Consider the following 18995-nt stretch of genomic DNA (forward strand, 5'->3'; position numbering starts at 1 on the left):
TTCATACAGTGGAAACTCTTAGGATTGGCACTGTGAGGATCAACTCTCATGGTGGTTCTGTGAAGGTGCTACAAAACGTGAGATATGTTCCATCACTCCGGAGGAATTTGATCTCCATAGGAACCCTTGATAAGCTGGGTTTCAAGCATAGCGGCGGTGGTGGCAAGATTACTTTCAAAAAGAACTCCAAGGTCGCATGCCAAGGGGTGTTGAAGAACGGCTTGTACATTCTTGATGGAGAGACGGTGGTTCCTGAAGCCTGCAACTCAGAAGGTCTTAAGCTAAAGGTTCCCCTGTGGCATAGCCGGTTGGGGCATATGAGCTACAAGAACCTTCAAGTCCTGGTGAGGAATGGAACCCTGACAAAGAAAGATGTTGGGGCAGAGTTCTTCTGCGAGCACTGCGTGATGGGAAACTCAAAAAGGGTAAGCTTTGGTATTGGTAAGCATAATACTACTAACGTATTAGAGTACATTCATGCAGATCTTTGGGGCTCACATAACGTGCACCCATCTCTTTCTGGTAACAAATATTTTCTCTCTATAATCGATGACCACTCTAGAAAAGTTTTGATATGGTTCCTTAGTTCAAAGGATGAGACTTTCTCTAGGTTTAGTGAGTGGAAAACACTTATTGAGAATCAGGTTGATAAGAAAGTAAAATGCCTTAGGACCGATAACGGTCTAGAATTTTGCAACCGTGTGTTTGATGAGTTTTGCATGAAACATGGCCTAGCAAGGAACAGAATGTGTGCTTACACACCGCAGCAAAACGGCGTGGCTGAAAGGATGAATCGCACCATAATGGAGAAGGTACGATGTCTGCTAGATGAATCTGGTCTCAGTGAAGACTTCTGGTCAGAGGCTTCTGCATTCTCTGTGTACACGATCAATCGTTCCCCGTCATCACTTCAAAGTTCCAGAGGAGATATGGCTTGGAAAGAAACCAGGATACAAGCATATGGGGAAATTTGGCTCTGTGGCGTATGTTCATATCAGTCAAGGGAAGCTGAAGCCGAGAGCAGTCAAAGGCATCCTTATAGGCTATCCTCCTGGCACGAAAGGCTACAAAGTGTGGCTTCTAGAGGGCGAGAAGTGTGTCGTCAGCAGAAATGTGAAGTTCTGTGAAGATGTTATGTTCAAGGATATCTCAAAGAACATTGAGAAATGAGACCAAACAACCCTTGAAGACGCAGGCAAGCCATTTGTGAAAATACCTATTAAGGAAGGTGAAGGTAGCTCAGGTCAAGGAGGAGCTACCCAACAGGTGGTTGATGATAGTGAGTCAGAAGATACAAAACAAGATGAAATGGAGCAGGCACGCTCTGGTCTGACAAACTATCAGCTAGCCAGAGATAGACCTCGAAGAACAGTCGTGCCTCCAGTGAAGTTTAACGACTACGACTGTACTGAGGTCGCATTTGCTCTGTCTATGTTCGAAATCATGAATGTAGAAGAGCCAAGTGACTACTCCGAAGCCAGAGCCAGCAAGGAGTGGGACAAATGGAGCATAGCGTCAGATGTTGAGATGAATTCTTTAATCAAGAATAACACGTGGGTGCTAGTGAAGAGACCAAAGGATCGAAAGGTTATAAGCTGCAAACGGTTATACAAGATCAAGCCAGGTATAACTGAAGAAGAACCCAAGCGACATAAGGCACGTTTAGTTGCCAGAGGGTTTACTCAAAAGGAGGGTATATATTACCATGAAGTCTTCGCTCCGGTGGTGAAGCATGTGTCGATACGAGTGTTGCTGTCACTTGTGGTTAATTTGGACCCGGAGTTGGAACAAATGGACGTAAAGACGGCGTTCCTTCATGGGAACCTTGATGAAGATTTATTCATGGAACAACCTGAAGGATAGGAAGACAAGCAGAAGCCAGATCATGTGTGTCTTCTCAAGAAGTCTTTATATGGACTCAAGCAGTCGCCTCGTCAGTGGAACAAGCGGTTTGACGAGTTTATGGTGCAGCATGGTTATAAGAGGAGCAGTAGTGATGCTTGTGTTTACACTAGAGAAGGGTCAGATGGAAGTTTGATCTATCTCTTGCTATACGTAGATGGCATGCTACTGGCGGTTAAAAATGTGAAAGATGTGAAGAAGCTTAAAGAGCAGCTGGAGTCAAGCTTCGAAATGAAGGATCTAGGACCAGCGCGAAGGATCCTAGGCATGGACATCTATAGAGATAGAAGCAAAGGCATTCTGAGGTTGGCCCAAACAGAGTACATTAGAAAGGTGGTTTCTAACTTCAGAATGGAAGGTGCAAAGAGCTCTCTCACACCAATGGGAGCTCATTTCAAACTCTATGCAGTAAAAGAGTGAGAGGAGGGCATTGATACTGAGGTGGTCCCATATATGTCTGCAGTGGGAAGTATCATGTATGCGATGATTGGTTCAAGACCTGACCTCGCATATGCAGTTGGTTTGGTTAGCCGCTTCATGAGTAGGCCTGGAGAGATTCACTGGGAAGCAGTGAAATGGCTACTCAGATATATGAATTGCTCAGCAGAAGTTCAATTAGTCTTCACCCGAGAAAAAGAGTTCAAGATTCAAGGCTACTGTGATTCAGATTTCGCAGGGGATAGAGATAAAAGCAGATCTTTATCTGGCTATGTTTTCACAATTGGAGGGAATGTGGTGAGTTGGAGATCGGGTCTACAACCAGTGGTGGCTCTATCTACAACGGAAGCAAAATACATCTCGTTAACAGAAGCTGTGAAGGAAGCCATATGGCTTAAGGGGCTGCTTAAAGAGTTTGGAATCACGCAGGGACCAGTTCAGGTTTGGTGTGACTCTCAGAGTGCCATCTGTTTGTCCAAGAACGCAGTGTTTCACGAACGCACTAAGCATATGAGGGTGAGATATGACTTCATACGAGTGAGTGATCTAATCTTGTAATCTTTGGGGTTAGTTATTAGTTTGTTACTTGGGTAGTTAGGATTAGTTAAGTTTAGTTGAACCGGTTAATTGTTATATCCGGTTTAGCTTAATTGATTCAGAGAGGCTTGTAATCCCTTGGTCATATAAAAGGGTATGAGAGATAGAGTAATGACTTATGTTAGCTAAAACAGAAAAGAGAGAGAGACGACTCATGTAGCTCCGGTGATCTTCATCATCTCCGTTTTTGGAGAGGTGCCTTTGTTCTAGTGGATTTGCTAGACTGAGTCTGGCTCCAGGGATTAGTACTCCACATCGGAGTGATACCCTGGGTTAACAATCGGATCTGTGTCGTTCTTGTATGCTTTCTTTGTTGATCTTTAGCTTGCGTGTTCTTGAGAGTCGAGAGGATCACACGAGTGTCTCGACCTATCGAAGTAGACTTCTGATTCATCTCGAATCAGAGGCGTTCCGCACAACAAACCCGATTGGATAATACCCAATATATGAAGTTATTAGATCATGTCTGATGTATACCAATATATTTTACTCTAAAATAGAGATCTCTATTATTGAGATGAAATTGCTTCAATGTATGTCTCTATAATAGAGTTTCTCTATTTTAGAGTAAAATATAGAAGAATGTTACTTTTTGCATGTATATTTAGAGGTCAAAATATCATATCTCTATATTTTCCTCGATAAATAGAAGAATTTTATTATAGAGACATACATTGAAGCAATTTTACTTCTATAATAGAGTTTTTTTTTCTATTTTAGAGGAAAATATAAAGATGAAAATAGAGGTGGGTTAGAAATGATCTTAGAACTTATCCAAAATTAAATAAAATGCTGCTTAAAACGGTATTTCCATATCTAAGTTGACCAAGTTTCTCTCTCTATAAATTCCTCTCTAGAGCTTCAGTTTCTCTTTCGTGGTTTGTTCGACCAGAAAGAGCTTTAGACCTTAAATCTCTCAGTTTCGTAAGCTAATCCCTTCACCAACTTCTAATTCTCTTACTCTTTTACCTCAGTGTCTCTTAAGCTTTCCATTATATATTTAGAAATGGACAGAGCAATGTTAGCTTTATCTTCTCAAAGACGATGACAACGTTCATTTCAATTTGCCAGATCTCCCTCAGTATTACGCCTCTGAAAAGAATACATGCAGCCTCATCGGTCGACTTCTAAGCCCAGAATTTCAAAGGATGTCAAATCTGATCCTCGATCTACAGAGTAAATGGCAAAAGTGTAATCGAGTTCGCGGATTAGCCTTAACTAAAGAAAAATTCCAGTTTGTGTTCATACATGAACATGATCTTCAGGAAATTCTTGATAAAGGCATGCAGACTTATGACGACTGGGGTCTCGCCATTGAACGATGGATTGAGAAGCCTCCGCCTGGATACTTCCAATTCGTGTCAATTTGGGTTAGGATCAGTAACATCCCACTCAATCACTACACCAAAAGAGCTATTTCCGATATGGGGGATCTCATCGGCCATGTAGAAGAGGTGGTCTTCGATCCAGATAAACCACAAAGACAAGATTATGTCATAGTCAAAATATGCTTTAATGTCTCCAGACCATTAAAGAAATCGAGTCTGGAATCTACCGGGTGGTGATCAAACTATTATTTATTATTATTGCAAAAAAATCCAGAAGCGTTGCTACCATTGTTAAAGATTAACGCAAGCAAAGGAGCGATGTCGTTTTCTAGAACATGCACAAGATTCAAATGATCGTTCATCTAGTTGCATGTCTATCTCTCAGCTTCCTCAAACGCATCAGGTTCTTTCTGAGAATGATCCTCTATTCAGGAATTTGAAGGAAGATCAAATTGGAATCAATCCGTTATCTGGTCGTCCCTGTATTGCTTCTGAGGTTCTTGAAGAAATGCGTAACTATCTCCTTGCTTCAAGCGCTGAAGACAGACAAGTTTGCGGACAGAGAGTAATCTCTTCAGTTAAAGAAGCATAGAAGAATCCCATCACTCAAAGATCAGTATTGCAACTCATTTCCCCTCTTGTGTTTACTACAAACATTAACAAAGGCAATGCGATTGTCTTTAGCTATGATAAAGTAGATATGATGGATCATCCTCTCATCTCAAGCTCTCAGCCAAAGCTTATGGCATCTGCAATATCTTTAGGACATTCTTTTCAACTCTACAACTAATGTGTTTTGTAGACTAGCTCTCCCAATCTCTCAAAGTCCATTGGAGCAACAGTTCAACTATCCTTTAACTTTTACTTCTGAAGCTTCTGAAACTAAGGAGAAAGATTAAAGGAAGCTGGGAAGATTCAAAAGAATTTACAACTCTCAGAAGAAGACTCAAAAGTTACTAGGGTCTCATGATTATCAAGCTATATTTGAAGAAGGTGTGAGCAAGAAAAGAAAGGCGGAAGGTGATTTGGCGGGTGCATCCAAAGCTGCAAAGAGCAATGCATCAAAGATGGTCCCACGTGAGGGACCGTCCAACGCGTAAATGAGCATCATAAGTTGGAACTATCGGGAACTAGGGCGGCCACAAGAACTGATGGTTCAACAACTCACGGAATTGCGTGGTACGTACTTCCCTGAGTTTTTTTCTTGTGGAAACTATGAATGCTCGGAACACTTTAGTAGATCTTCAAGCTTGGCTAGGATATGACCTTGTAAATATTGGTGGTGGTCTTGCTCTTTTTTGTAAGAACAGTGTTGATGTAAACATTCTGTATGCAGGCAAAAATCTTTTGGATGTACAATATTATATATGAAGAAAAGCCGTTAAACTTGTATTGTGTGTATGGAAATCCTAACTTCATCTTTAGATACATTGTTTGGGAATGCTTAACTTGTTTTCGTGTAAATAGAAAGAATAGTTGGTGAATTTTTGGAAACTTTAAAGAGATTCTCAACAACTCGGAAAAGTCTGGAGGTCCTAGAAGAAGTGATGCCTCCTTTTCTCCCTTTACTGACATGCTAGATGGATGTGGTATGTCTGAACTTCCTGATACTGGTAATAGTTTTACTTGGGGTGGAAGAAGGGAAACTATATGGATTCAAAGTAAATTGGATAGAGCTTTCGGAAACAAGGAATGGCTCAACCAATTCCCTGCTTCTAATCAAGTTTTCTTAGCAAAGAGAGGTTCTTATCATCAACCGGTCTTGATCAGACATATTTCTTCTCAAGAATCTTATAGAGGCTCCTTCAAATTTGATAGAAGAATGTTCCACAAGCCGTTGGTTAAAGAAGATATTGATCAAGCATGGAATAGCTCAGTTTCCTCTCAATTCTCAGTTTCGCCTCGTATAAGAAAGTGCAAAAAATCTCTTAGTCAATGGAAAAAAGGCGAACTCTCAGGAAAGGATAATAAAATTGTAAGATGAACTGGAGCAAGAAGAATCGTCAATGGATCCATCTTCTACAAAGATCAACTGTCTTAAGAAATCTCTTATGATAGCATATAGAGATGAGGAAAGCTTTTGGAAGCAGATTCGTAAAGATGATTGGATTCTCTATGGTGATCTTAGTGTTTCATGCAGCTGTTAAAATTTTGAGAGCAAGAAATGAAATTTGCAAAAAAATTTATAAGAATGGTATTGCTCAATGGTCAGAAGCTTCTAAAGTTCGGATTGCAATTCAGTATTTTAGTGATCTTTTCAAGTCTTCAAACTCGGAAGATTACTTCTCTATGCGTCGAGGTCTCCCTCCAAGAGTCACACACTGAATGAATCATCATCTCATAAGGAAGGTGACATCTGAAGAAATCAAAGAAGCTGTTTTCTCAATAAAACCGAACAGTGCGCCAGGAGCCGATTGTATGTCTGGTTTTTTCTTCCAGTATTATTGGTAAACTGTAGGGAAACAACTCACGAAAGAAGTTTTGGATTACTTTGAATCTGGGATTATGCCCACTGAATGGAACTACACGTAATTAGTCATGATTCCTAAGAAGACAAATGCGACTATGATTCCTGATCTTTGTCCGATTTGTCTCTCTTAGATGATGTACAAAACAATATTGAAGATTATTGCTTCAAGGCTCAAAACGTTCCTTCCTGATATTTTTTCTCCTTCCCAATCATCTTTTGTCTCAGACCGACTAATCTCAGACAACATCATCATGGCACATGAAGTTACCACAGTCTCAGAACTCATGATTATGTCTCAACAACTTCATGGTGGCCAAGACAGATTATGATTATGTCTAAAGCATTTGATCGAGTATGATGGAATTATTTGAATGCTCTTCTCCTCTCCCTTGGTTTTCACTCTACTTGGGTGTCTTAGATGATGGCTTGTGTATCTATTGTGCAATACTCTGTTCTTATCAATGGAACAGTCCGATGGTCTCATCTCTCCTCAACGGGGTCTAAGAAATGGAGACCCCATATCGCCATTCTTGTTTGTTCTATGTGCTGAAGGTTTATCGTTTTTGCTCAACCAAGCTTCGTATGAGGGTCTATTAAATGGTATTCAATACTCTTGAGAAGATCCATCTATTCATCATTTTTTTTTTTTTGCAGACGACAGTCTGCTTCTCTTAAAGGCTGACCTTCTTCAGTATCAAGTATTTCAAGAGATATCTCAAAAGTATGAAGAAGCTATAGGACAAGTTATTAATTTAGCCATGTCCTCTCTGACGTTCGGTAAAAACATTGACTCAGAACTGAAGGATCAGATTCAATCTAAGCTTGGAATATTTCCAGAAGGAAGAGCAGGTAGGTATCTTGGTCTACCTGAGTGTTTTAGGTACCTGCTCCTTTAGGTTTCCGTCCTTTGTATGCTTGGAGGAGCATTCTCTTTGGTAGAGAGCTATTGTTAAAAGGCCTTAGAAATATGGTAGGAGATGATAGGTCTCTATCAATCTGGTCTTCTCCTTGGTTAGTAGAAGGAGATATGATGCGCATTCCACTTATGAAGAACATTCTGGTTGATTTGAAACTCAAAGTTAGTTCTCATATATGGAATCAAAATTTGCTAGTTGACCTCTTTTCCATGTAGGATAAAGAGATCATTCTCAAGATCAAGCCAGTAATCTCTTCACCTGACTTTTACATTTGGAACCATACTCGTTATGGGGAATATTCAGTTAAATCAGACTGATATATATGTTTTGCTTGAGGGTAAGAAAATGATAAGTTTAGGGGAGTTGATAAACCTTGGTTTTTACCGGTTAACCACGATATAAGTCCATTTTAGAGCATATTATATATATTTGGAGTTGTTTAGGGTCTTTTCAGGGATTAAGGGAAACTTCTAGCATTTTCCCAATCGCTTACGACTTACAACTTCATAAGAGCGTATTAATATCAACTCGAAATATCCGATGAGATTTATCAGCTTAAAAAGATGGCAGTTAAACATACAATTGTGTAGGGATATTTGGAGTTGAATATCCCTGACTCTAGCATTTTCCCAATCGCTTACAACTTCATTTACTTTTTTTTTTATATACTGCCTAGCATAATCTGAAAGTAAAGTCTATTGTGTGAAATAGTGAGTCTCTGTGGATATGATCCTCAAGTACTACGATTATACTCTTATTTGAGAGAGTTTGTTTTTGTAATGTGAGCATATCATATATCAATTTCTTGAAATCACTTTCTCTTTTAGAACACACGATCTTCTCTTGTGGAAAACACCACCAAAGATCTAATAACTATCAAGAAATAGGAAAACACCCAATCACCTTAAAAACACCACTCTGCAACTACCTCCCCGCCGCCTCTGATACAAGTTCTATCTCCAACCAGCACTATTTGCAACACTGTTGTAGCTTAGAAATTGGATCTTAAAGCAGCTGGCCTTGCTTGGATCTTTATTGACACATCCACTACAAATATCACTTGAGGATCCACATATCAAGACTTTGTCTCTTTGCCTTGCATGATGGAAACCCTTGAAATTCGGGGAGCCCTTCTACATTCTACATGCTGCATCCCTTAACTTCAAAATCATATAGGTTATTTCAGGTTCTCAGATGCCTATTAAAGCTATTATATTGAATCGACTGGCTATAATTATATGGAGTCTCTTTGGACATTGTTTCACTCATCTATTTTACATTTGATTCATGTTGTTTTTATTTCATTTCTTGAAGTTTAATAGACTTGTGGACTTATCGGATAAAACATGCCTTTACACTAAATTTTTTTTTTTGGATTTGGGTTCTGCCTAACAACTGATTTTTAGAGTTTATTTGCTAAATAACAAAAAAAAAAAGAAAACTAGATTTGTAGAGAGAAGACAGAGAGATAGCATAAGAGATGGAATGTTTTTGGGTACTTAGTGAATTTGTATTTTTTTCACGGTAAAAAACCTAATTTTTTTTTAATTTAATGCAGGCATGAGTTGGTCAAAAACAAAAACAAAATATTAAGAAGGTGTATCCACGCGCCATGATTGCGAGTGGTCGACAATGAATATTAACCATATCCACTAAAAATTGAAAGGAGAATAAAATAGAAGAGTGACGTAAAAGCCAGGATTGTTTCAGTGTGATTCACCCCTGCGTGGTATTTTACGTATCGACCGTAGATCTTAGGAAAGTTAACAAAGTATGGTTATCTAACGATAAGGTCTATGTATCCGTGTAAAATATGGAAAGGCCGATATGTTTCGAGAACAACAAATTTTAGTGAAAGACAAACGGAGAACAATCTGGTCTGCTGCTAAAGAAATTTACACACAAAAATTAAAATAAATAAAACAGAGAGAAAGAAAATGCGAAAAAGAGGAGACCTTTGTGGCTTTGTCTAATTGCCTCCACTGACTCCTGAAAAAGAAAAAAACGCGATAAAAGCAGGGAAATTCAGTTCACCGACAAAGCAAGTCTCCGTTGAAAATCCGATGCAATCCACTAACGGAGACGGCGGTGAAGGAGGAAGTGGAGAGGGGAATCGAGGTGGGTTATCTAGGATCCGTTCAGCTCCCGCGACTTGGATTGAAACCCTACTCGTGGATGATGAAGAAGGCGATTTGAAACCTAACCTCTGTTTGACTGAGCTTCTTACCGGAAGCTCGGCTCGTGACTCATTTGAGTTCCCGAACTCCGTTGAGCAGGGATTGTACAATCACCAAGGTGGTGGCTTTCACCGTCAAAATAGCACTCCGGCGGATTTTCTCAGTGGCTCTGGAGCTGGGACTGATGGGTATTTCTCAAATTTTGGGATTCCGGCGAATTACGACTACTTGACGCCGAACGTTGACATTTCTCCGGCGAGTAAACGGTCGAGGGAAATTGAAGCTCAGTTCTCTTCTCAGATGGTAAGCTTTTAGAGGAATAGTTTGTTCCTTTTTTTCGTTTTCTTATTGTTGTCAATTTTTATAAAATTTATGGTCAAAATGCTGAGTTCAGGCTCTGACTGAGATTAATACACTCATAGTTTAATGGGGTTTTTGAAATGTTTAGTCATGGAGCCACAAGAAAGTTGTAAAGAGCAGTCTTGTCTAATTTTGACAACTTGCATTTGTTTGAAACAAAAATCAGCAAGTTGCATATTTTTTTTTATTGCTCCTCTGCCTTTTGAGTGAATGGTTACGTAAAGCTTCTATTTAGTACATGGCAAACAAAAAAAAATCAGGCCAGATTAGTCACTACAATAAGTCCCCTTTTATCCAGTGCTTTCAAATCTGAAGATCATCTAATACTTGTGAGATGAGAAATGTTCATATGGATAATTCACCTTGGATAATTATCTCTTCCCTTTTGTTCCGTGAATTAGAAAGAAGAGCAAATGAGTGGTGGTGTATCAGGAATGATGGATATCAACATGGATAAGCTACTTGAGGACTCGGTTCCTTGTAGGGTTCGTGCTAAACGCGGTTGTGCAACTCATCCTCGTAGCATTGCTGAACGGGTATTTGCTTTAAAGTTTCACGCTTTGCAGTCATCACTTGTGCTGCTGCTTATGTATCTATCGTTCTTCTTTTGTTGTTATGAATTGTCTCTAATACATTTTGCTAGGTGAGGAGAACGCGAATAAGTGATCGGATCAGGAGGCTGCAAGAACTTGTTCCTAACATGGATAAGGTAGTTTTCTATTGCAGCGCATATTAATTTCCAAAATTTGGTAATAATCACGAAATGGGGCCAAGAATGCTTAGAGCTTATGGTAAGAATTAGTGCTCTTACTAAAGCTTAGCTGTAAAGGAAAATGGATGTTAAATGTTGGATGATTGTGAAGGCACTAATGGAATTTCAAAATTACGGTCTAGCCCAAAATTATGGGTGTACACCCTCTTATTGGAGGTTTCTTTGTATGATACTTGATTAGTTGCCTCGTAACACATTATGAAAAAACAAACGTTTGAGAAATACTTTCTGAAACGCTGAGAACGATGAAACTCTGATAGATTGCAGATGTTCAGATTTTATGATCTTTTTTGCTTCTTTTTTTTTTTTTTTTTTGCAGCAAACCAACACTGCAGACATGTTAGAAGAAGCTGTGGAGTATGTGAAAGCTCTTCAAAGCAAGATCCAGGTTTATTTTCATATATATCATATATCCACATAAATTTAGCAATATGGAAATGAGGGAAATGTTTCAAGAAAAAGCTACGGAGAGAGAACAATGGTTACTAACACAATTTTGTTTTTGAAAAAAAATTAGGACTTGTATATTTTGTTTCGATCATTTTGTTAATTTTTTTTGATGGATTCAGGAGTTGACAGAGCAGCAGAGGAGGTGCATATGCAAACCTAAGGAAGAACAATAAGGTTTCCTATAGGATTGATATATATATATATCAATAAGTATTTTTTTTTTGAATCTACTTGTGCTGATGATCGGTTCGAAAATTCGAAACATGATCCTATACGGAACTAGAAAAAATAGATTATTTACTACTGTCTGTCAAAAACACATCCGAGAACCTTCTCTCTACCAAAGTTTCTAAATCAAAGAATCTCGTCGGTGACCGGTGGTCTTGCCGCCGGTTACCATCTTTTTTCTTTTGTTTTTTGTTGTGAATATTTTCGATCTATGTATCGAACTTGCTTCGCGTAGGCGATCTTGTTTTCGTTAGGCGATTTTGGTGTGCTAAGCTTTAATCAAAACAGACCTGATTTTCACTCCTATCGTTTCTCTGTTTTGATTTAAAACTGAATAAAGTTTTCAAGTTTAAACTTCATCTCTCGTATTTCAGCTTATCTATTCCTGTTTGTCTCTAAAATTTTCTTCTTCTTTATCTGGTCATGCTTGATCTTCAAGTTTGAAGAAATTAATCTTTGCTTCATATGGATTTGGCAAAGTATTCGGATGATTTGAAGTTTTGAGTTTTTACAAGTGAGCTTCTGGTTTGGTATAGTTTAAGAAAAGACAGAGTTTGTTCTATAGACAAGTGTTCTGTCAATAGCTGTATCCTAAATCAGATAAAGCTTCTTGAAGATGTTCACATCCAGTGAAGACAGTAAGAGAATCTCAGAGACAAAGGCGATTGAGAGATTGAAGCATACAAATGGAATCAAAGTTGGGTTTGATCTTTGTGTTCCGGAGGAATCGACTCGTCCGAGTTCAAGTCGGTGACTTTGCCGAAGAAGATGCAATCCTTCCCCTTGAGCGACACGTGGAGCCAGTTAAGAGATGGAGGCACGTGGATGGACAATTGCCTTACTCCTGTTCATCCTTATCATATAATTTAGGGTTTAATTGGGCTCAGTATTTGTAATGGGTTTGAATTCCATTTGTAACAAAAATTGGCCTTTGGGCTTTTAATATAAAGGTTGACAAAAAAAAAAAGAAGAAAAAATAGATTATTTGATGTATGTTCTGAGCTGTAAAAGTTTTGTACAATAAGAAGAAAAGTTTAAAAAATCAATATAAAGACGTACGCATGTTCTTCGTATAAGTGGGGGAGGTAAAATTAGTTTTAGTGTTTTATCATTCTATATATGGTTTATGGTCAAGGTAGGAGATGCCTGTACAATTTGGTTTCTTCTGAGAACTGGCAAAAAAGACCATTGAAAGAAAATGTCTGAACGAATAAAGACCACTGGCCACCATCCCTAAAATTGTCACACTAGTAGTAGACATGGGCATTAAGCAATTGCCATTTTTTTGTAAAAATAACATATATTGTAAAGATTTTAACATCTAATAGTCAACGATATACCAGAATTTCAAAATTTTGTGAACTATTTATTCAACATAAAGATATAAATGTTTGCAAGTGAACAAATATGTTTTTTTATTTAACTAGTGGAGAGAAATTAAAGTTGAGGAGATGAAAGTTTATTCACACTTATTTCTTTACTGTGCCCTTTATCTACATAATAAGTTACATAAAAGACAAGAGGCCAAGAATGTGATGGACTTTAGGATGAAGTTAATTATTTAGAGCGTAGAATGTGGTAGACTATCAAGTTTTCAGCAAAAGTTGACTTTTTTTTTGAAAAGTAATATAATGATATGTATGTTCGAAACATTCACAGAGTCTAAGCAAAGATGATGGAACTTTTGAATTTATAAACTTTCTCGAGAAGAAAGAGGAACCAGTATTTCTCAGCGTTTGCTTTCTTCAATGTATAACGAGGCGACTAATTGTAGAACCGAAATTCGCACTATTTCCGTTTAAATTAGGAAAGTAGGAGAACCCTAGTTTCCCAGAGGTCCCAGATATCTGCTAATACCACACGCTAAGCAATCAGAACACGAGATAACAACGATGAATTATATGAAATCGTAAAAAGAGAGCAAAGAGAAGTCTTATTCCGAATTTGCGTATGAGCGTTTACAACAATGTATAAGCCTGGGTTCGAGAGCTGTCGGCGAGATTCCTAGTTCTAAAAACCCTAAGACGGCTAAACCTAATTGAGTCGCAGCTCGAATAACAAAAACGGAAAGTTGCCTAATTGCCCTAAGTGCTAAGTTTGCTCTGAAAAGTCCTCCTCCATGCCTCTCGCCTAGGACCCCTTATATACTGGCTCCAAGGTCGGTTTACGCTTTTTCTCTTCTGCCTTTAAGCCGCCATAGCATAAAAATAGAGATATTCCATTTTGTCCGATCTTCGTAATTATCTTCAAAATTTCGTATTTACCGCGGAAACTTGACATTTATCTTCCCTTGCGAACCAAGCGTAAACCGACATGCGGTTTATGGGCTGTTGGTTAAGAAATCGTAAGTTGGACCTCGAGTCATGTCTTAGGTCCCTTTGGGCTGTCTTTTGACTCGAAGCGTTTATTACGGCTTCTTTAGATAAAGAATGAACTTTCCGCGGTTTTTACGGTAAAGTTTGATTAATAACTTAGAAATGGCGGGGAATGTGAGATGGGTTCGCTACGGTATTCGGGAGATAGCATCGAAGGGTAGACGAGAATGCATGGACTGATGTCGTATCGACGTTTCGGAAGAGCTCGGTCGCTACGCGTTCGGTCGCTACGTAGCGACCGAACTTTGGTTCGAGCTCAGTCGCTACGTAGCGACCGAGCGGAATGGGCGTTTGGTCGCTACGTAGCGACTGAGCTTTGGCTCGAACTCGGTCGCTATGTAGCGACCGAGCGGAGCACGTGTTTGGTTGCTGCGTAACAATCCTTCTCGAGCTCTTGTCCGATGATTCGCGTTTCTTCCGCAAAGGTTTTCGTAAAGAAGAATCTATTTCGAAAAAGTATTTGTCGAAGAAGTTTTCTACGTTTTTCTTCTTCGGGGATTTGGACGTTAACTTCGTCGTAACCGTTTTCGACCCCAACAGTTAGCCCCCCAGCTCGTTAGAGTCGAGACTCTTGCGGGCGGTTTAACGATTTTGGCGAAGTTAAGCGTATTGAACGAAGTTTACTTCAAATTCCGCGGAAGAGAATTCTCGAGAAAATGTTTATTTAAAAAATATAAAATTCTTAGTCCCTATTTCTATAAGTAGTGAGCTCTTGTCATTCATTTGCTTCACACCTTTCCTTCTTCAAGCCTTCAAAAACTCTCTAGCTCCAAATCTCTTATTTTTAACATGTCTTCTTCCCATGGTGACAAGCGAAGTTCCGATGTGGAGATGGGCGAGGCTACATCTCCGGCGCCGATTCCGACTTCTCCGGTCGAAGCGCCGGCTTGTGTTGCCGAATATCTCTCCTTTCGAGAGAAATTAGTTCGTCACCAAGCCGAGAAAGAAAAGGCGCGAGCTGACGCCGAGTTACCGTCCTCTCCTGCACTGGCCGTTGCTCCGGATCATGGGACCAAGGGCGTAACTCCGCGAGATACGGGAACTCTCGCAGGCTCGGTTGTTCCGGATGCTTCGGCTTTACCTGCTGGATCGTCCATTACTCTGATTCTCGTCGAAGATAAGGGGAGGGCCGCTGACTCTATGCCGCCTCCTCCTGCCAGGAAGGAGATCGTTCTAGCGCTGCACGCTCCTAGTGTTGTTCCGGTTACTCAGCCTAAGGGCCGGAAGAGGAAGTTTACCAAGGGCGGTGACGGGGAATCTTCGCAGCAAGGAGGCTCGAGCATAGCGTCGGGGCTTCGCGGAAAGGTTTGTCGCTCACTCACTTTCTTGATCGTTGTATATTTTTTCTAAAAGACAAAGAATCTCTAACTTTCTTTTCGTTTTGCAGTTCGTGTCGTTGATCGACGGGATGATCAGCGAGTGCGGTTCTGAGACCAGTCGTCTTGCCGGGGAGATGTTGGAACTTCAGGGTAGATGGTCCGAAACCGAGGCCATGCTGACGGCCGTCAAGGGTTCTCACTCCGTGAAAGTGTCAAAACTTGAGATCGCGATAGGGGAGCTCAAGAGGGACCTCGGGAAGACGGCGAGTTAGGAGAAGAAGGCCAGGAAGGCCAAATCTTTGGAGGTCCGTCGTCTTCAGCGTCAGATTGAGAATGATGCAGGATTAGTGAGCCGCAGGATTTAGGAGGCCGAGGACGCTCTTAGTTCTGAGTTCCAAGCTCGCTTGGCGAAGATCTCCACCTTTCTGGGCTCTCCCGAGTGCATTCGGAACAGGGATTTAGCCTTGGCGACGATCGAGGGCGGGATGGCCGTGGTTCAGTCGTTCCAAAGTGAGACTCCTCCGACCTTAGAGGCCGAAGAGGCCCAACTGTCCGGCTGCAAGGGAGATTTGCCAGTCGTGGATGGAGATTTCGATCTCATCCTAGCTGACCTGAAATCCGCATGCCTCCTTCCGATGTGTTCAGAAGGCCCTGAGGGGAAGGATTCGGTACTCGGAGGTGACACGGCTCCAGGTTTAGATGAAGCGACGAGTGAAGAGGGAGCGTGAGCTCTGAGGATGAATTTGGTTAGATCTCTTGCGGGAGATTTTTTTTTATGTTTGATGTTTCGGCCTTAAATGGCCTTATTTCGTGTTTCGGGACTGGCCGTGTGTGGCTTTGAATCCCCGCCGCTCTGCGACTTTTATGACAAGATGGTCGAGTTGCGTTTTTCATAAGCTTACGTATGGAGTGGAAGAAGGGTGATGAGTTGTCGTCTCATATCCTTTTTCAATGTGAAATGTTTTGTTTGAGATCTATTTCAGGAGTTTTTCCGCGAGGTATCGACTTCGCGGGATATCTGAAGATGTCGAACATAAACATAGAGGCATGGTTTTGGGATCTCGTATCTTTTGGATATCATGCCTTGAGATGTTAGAGACCAGTGCGCTGGGTTTAGGGCAAGACCTAGGTTTACTTTCGGTTTAAGATTTTGTGCGGTGACTAGCCGACTATCGATTTATCTGTCTCGATTTTAACCTGATTCGTACCGATTTAAAGTCCGCGATAGGTTCTCGGCTTATATGACTTGTTAGATACGAATCAAGCATCTCTCCGGAGACAATTTTTAAGCCAACCGGAAGTGCTGGACCAAAATTTTGGGTTTCTTTTATAGCGCTATTATCCTTGTGTCGGATGTACGAGAGTCATCTTTGTAAGATGGCTATGTCTGTTTAGGACGTTCGAGAGTTCGATGTGATCAGCACCAAACTTGGCGGCAAATGCCGTTGTTTAGAGTTTTTGCGCAAGATTTGTGTTAAAATTTTCATCATTTTTTGACGGAGTGTCCGTTATCGTTGTTCGGAAGAAGTAATCCTTGAAGCATCTCTCGCGACGTCTCGCGATGCCAATTGCTGCTTCTTCCTAACGGCTGATTTATTTTCGAAATTCGAAAATGTTTTGCGGATAAAAGATGATTTGCTTGGTTGAGATATGTCGGAAAAATCAAAGGCGTGGTCGGATGTTTTTGAGTTTGAGAGTATACGAGTATACGTATCTACTGCCCCCCTTTTTTTATGACGGGGGACAGCTGAATTTTCCTTTTGACAAACTGCCTACGTACTCCTTATGGAGATCAAGCCGTCTCGTAGTTCGGTGATTGCGAGTTGGTCAGTGATAGTATTTTTTGAGATGCATCGCGTTCTAGGTCCTTGGAATTTTTATGCCTTGCATGTTGGCTATTTCGTAGGAGCCTGGTCAGACGATTTTTTTGATTTTATATGGTCCTACCCAGTTTGCTCCGAGTTTTCCCGCGTTTCGTTCAGCGGTGTTATGGAAGACTTTACGAAGGACTAGATCTCCCTGATTAAATCTGCGATTCCATACATTGGAATTGTAGTACTACGCGGCTGCGTGTTGGTAATTTTGGATTCGGATGAGCGCTCGATCCCGGCGCTCGTTAATGAGATCGAGATCGTCGAGGAGCATTGCGTTGTTGAGCTCCTCTCGTTCGGGAAGTAATCTTCTTCGAATACCGGGGAACTCTACTTCTGCGGGAATCATGCATTCCGTTACGTATACCAGAGCGAAAGGGGTTTCTCCTGTTGCTCGCCTCGGGGTGGTACGGTGGGACCAGAGGACTCCCTCGAGTTCGTCGGCCCACCTGCCTTTTTTGGCCTCTAAGCGTTTCTTCAGTCCGTCGAGAATTGTTTTATTAATCGTTTCAGCTTGTCCGTTACACTGCGGATATCTGGGCATCGATTTGTTAAGCCGTATCTTCCATTTTTCGCAGAACGCCTCGAACCGGGTGGAGATAAACTGAGATCCGCTATCGGTTTTGATTTCGTAAGGAACTCCATGCCTGCAGATGATGTTTTTCCATACGAAACTTTCGACTATGACATCTTTTATACTTGCGTACGAATCTGCCTCTACCCATTTTGAAAAGAAATCGGTGAGGACTAAAAGGAAACGCTTTTGCTTTGAATTATGAAGGGGACCGACGATGTCCATGGCCCAGCGCATAAAAGGATAGGGCGATGTGATGGAGGAGAGGACTTCGGCTGGTTGTCGGATGGTTGGAGCATGCCTCTGGCATTTTTCGCATTTTCGTGCGAACTTCTCGCAATCTCCGATCATCGTTGGCCAGTAGTATCGATGGCGTTTGATTTTCACTGCCAGTGATCTTCCGCCGGAATGATTGCCGCATGACCCAGAATGTACTTCTTCCATCACTTTTTTCGCTTCTTCCCCTTCCAGGCACGTCATGAGTGGTCCGGAGAATCTCCATTTGTAATTTTTGCCGTCTACTATTACGTAGCGCGCGGCCTGTGTTCGGACTTTGCGGGCTGCCCATTTCTCGGTGGGCAGGCGTTCGTCGATAATGTAGTCTTGAATCTTCTTCAGCCACGGGGTATCACAGCCGTAATCAGATTGCTCTGATTGCGGTTGTATTGCAACTTCTTCTTCTTCGTCGTCTTGACCTTCTATGAGGTTGACGACGATTGGTGGTCCGCTGCTCGGGTGTTCGATGAACTCGACCGGAATTACCCTTTTGAGTCCTGGATCAGAACTTGATGCTAAGGCCGCGAGAGCATCTGCCTGGATGTTTTCGGAACAGGGAATTCGCGTGAGGGCAAAATAGTCAAACTTTGGGCTAGTTTTCGGACCAGTTTAAGGTACGCATCCATCCATTCGTCTCTGGCTTCATACTCTCCGCTGTACTGACTTGCCACTAACTGGGAATCGCAGTAAGCGTGGATGTTTCGTATCTTCAAGCCGTGAGCCAAACGCAGTCCTGCAACGAGTGCTTCGTATTCGGCTTCGTTGTTTGAGGCGTGGAATTCCAGCCTAAATGATTGCTCTAAGATCTCGTTCGTTGGAGATGTGAGGCGAATTCCGATGCCTGATCCCTGCTTGGACGAGGATCCGTCGACGTGAAGGAGCCAAGTGGAATTTGGTTCCTCGTTGGTTATGGTCTCTGTCGGTAATTCGACCAAGAAGTC

The 18995-nt window shown here is 41.2% G+C and overlaps 2 protein-coding genes across 3 annotated transcripts; both read left to right on the top strand.

Moving 5' to 3' along the window:
- Positions 1–4085: 4085 nt before the first annotated feature.
- Positions 4086–4857, top strand: LOC111208909. The gene is made up of 2 exons (XM_022708565.1): positions 4086–4430; positions 4651–4857. Exons 1-2 carry the CDS (start codon positions 4086–4088, stop codon positions 4855–4857), a joined length of 552 nt encoding a protein of 183 aa, XP_022564286.1.
- A 4634-nt stretch (positions 4858–9491) lies between these two features.
- LOC106416048 (transcription factor bHLH80) lies at positions 9492–12685 on the top strand. Of its 2 annotated transcripts, none has more exons than XM_013856880.3 (6): positions 9492–10132; positions 10591–10725; positions 10833–10898; positions 11281–11349; positions 11531–11585; positions 12079–12685. In XM_013856880.3, exons 1-5 carry the CDS (start codon positions 9716–9718, stop codon positions 11582–11584), a joined length of 741 nt encoding a protein of 246 aa, XP_013712334.1. In that variant the 5' UTR covers positions 9492–9715; the 3' UTR covers position 11585; positions 12079–12685. The 2 variants fall into 2 exon arrangements, with proteins under 2 accessions (XP_013712334.1, XP_013712335.1); XM_013856881.3 differs by having other exon boundaries at positions 12256–12685.
- Positions 12686–18995: the final 6310 nt, after the last annotated feature.

Source organism: Brassica napus, chromosome C8 (genome assembly GCF_020379485.1).
Source record: "Brassica napus cultivar Da-Ae chromosome C8, Da-Ae, whole genome shotgun sequence".
Taxonomy (NCBI): domain Eukaryota; kingdom Viridiplantae; phylum Streptophyta; class Magnoliopsida; order Brassicales; family Brassicaceae; genus Brassica; species Brassica napus.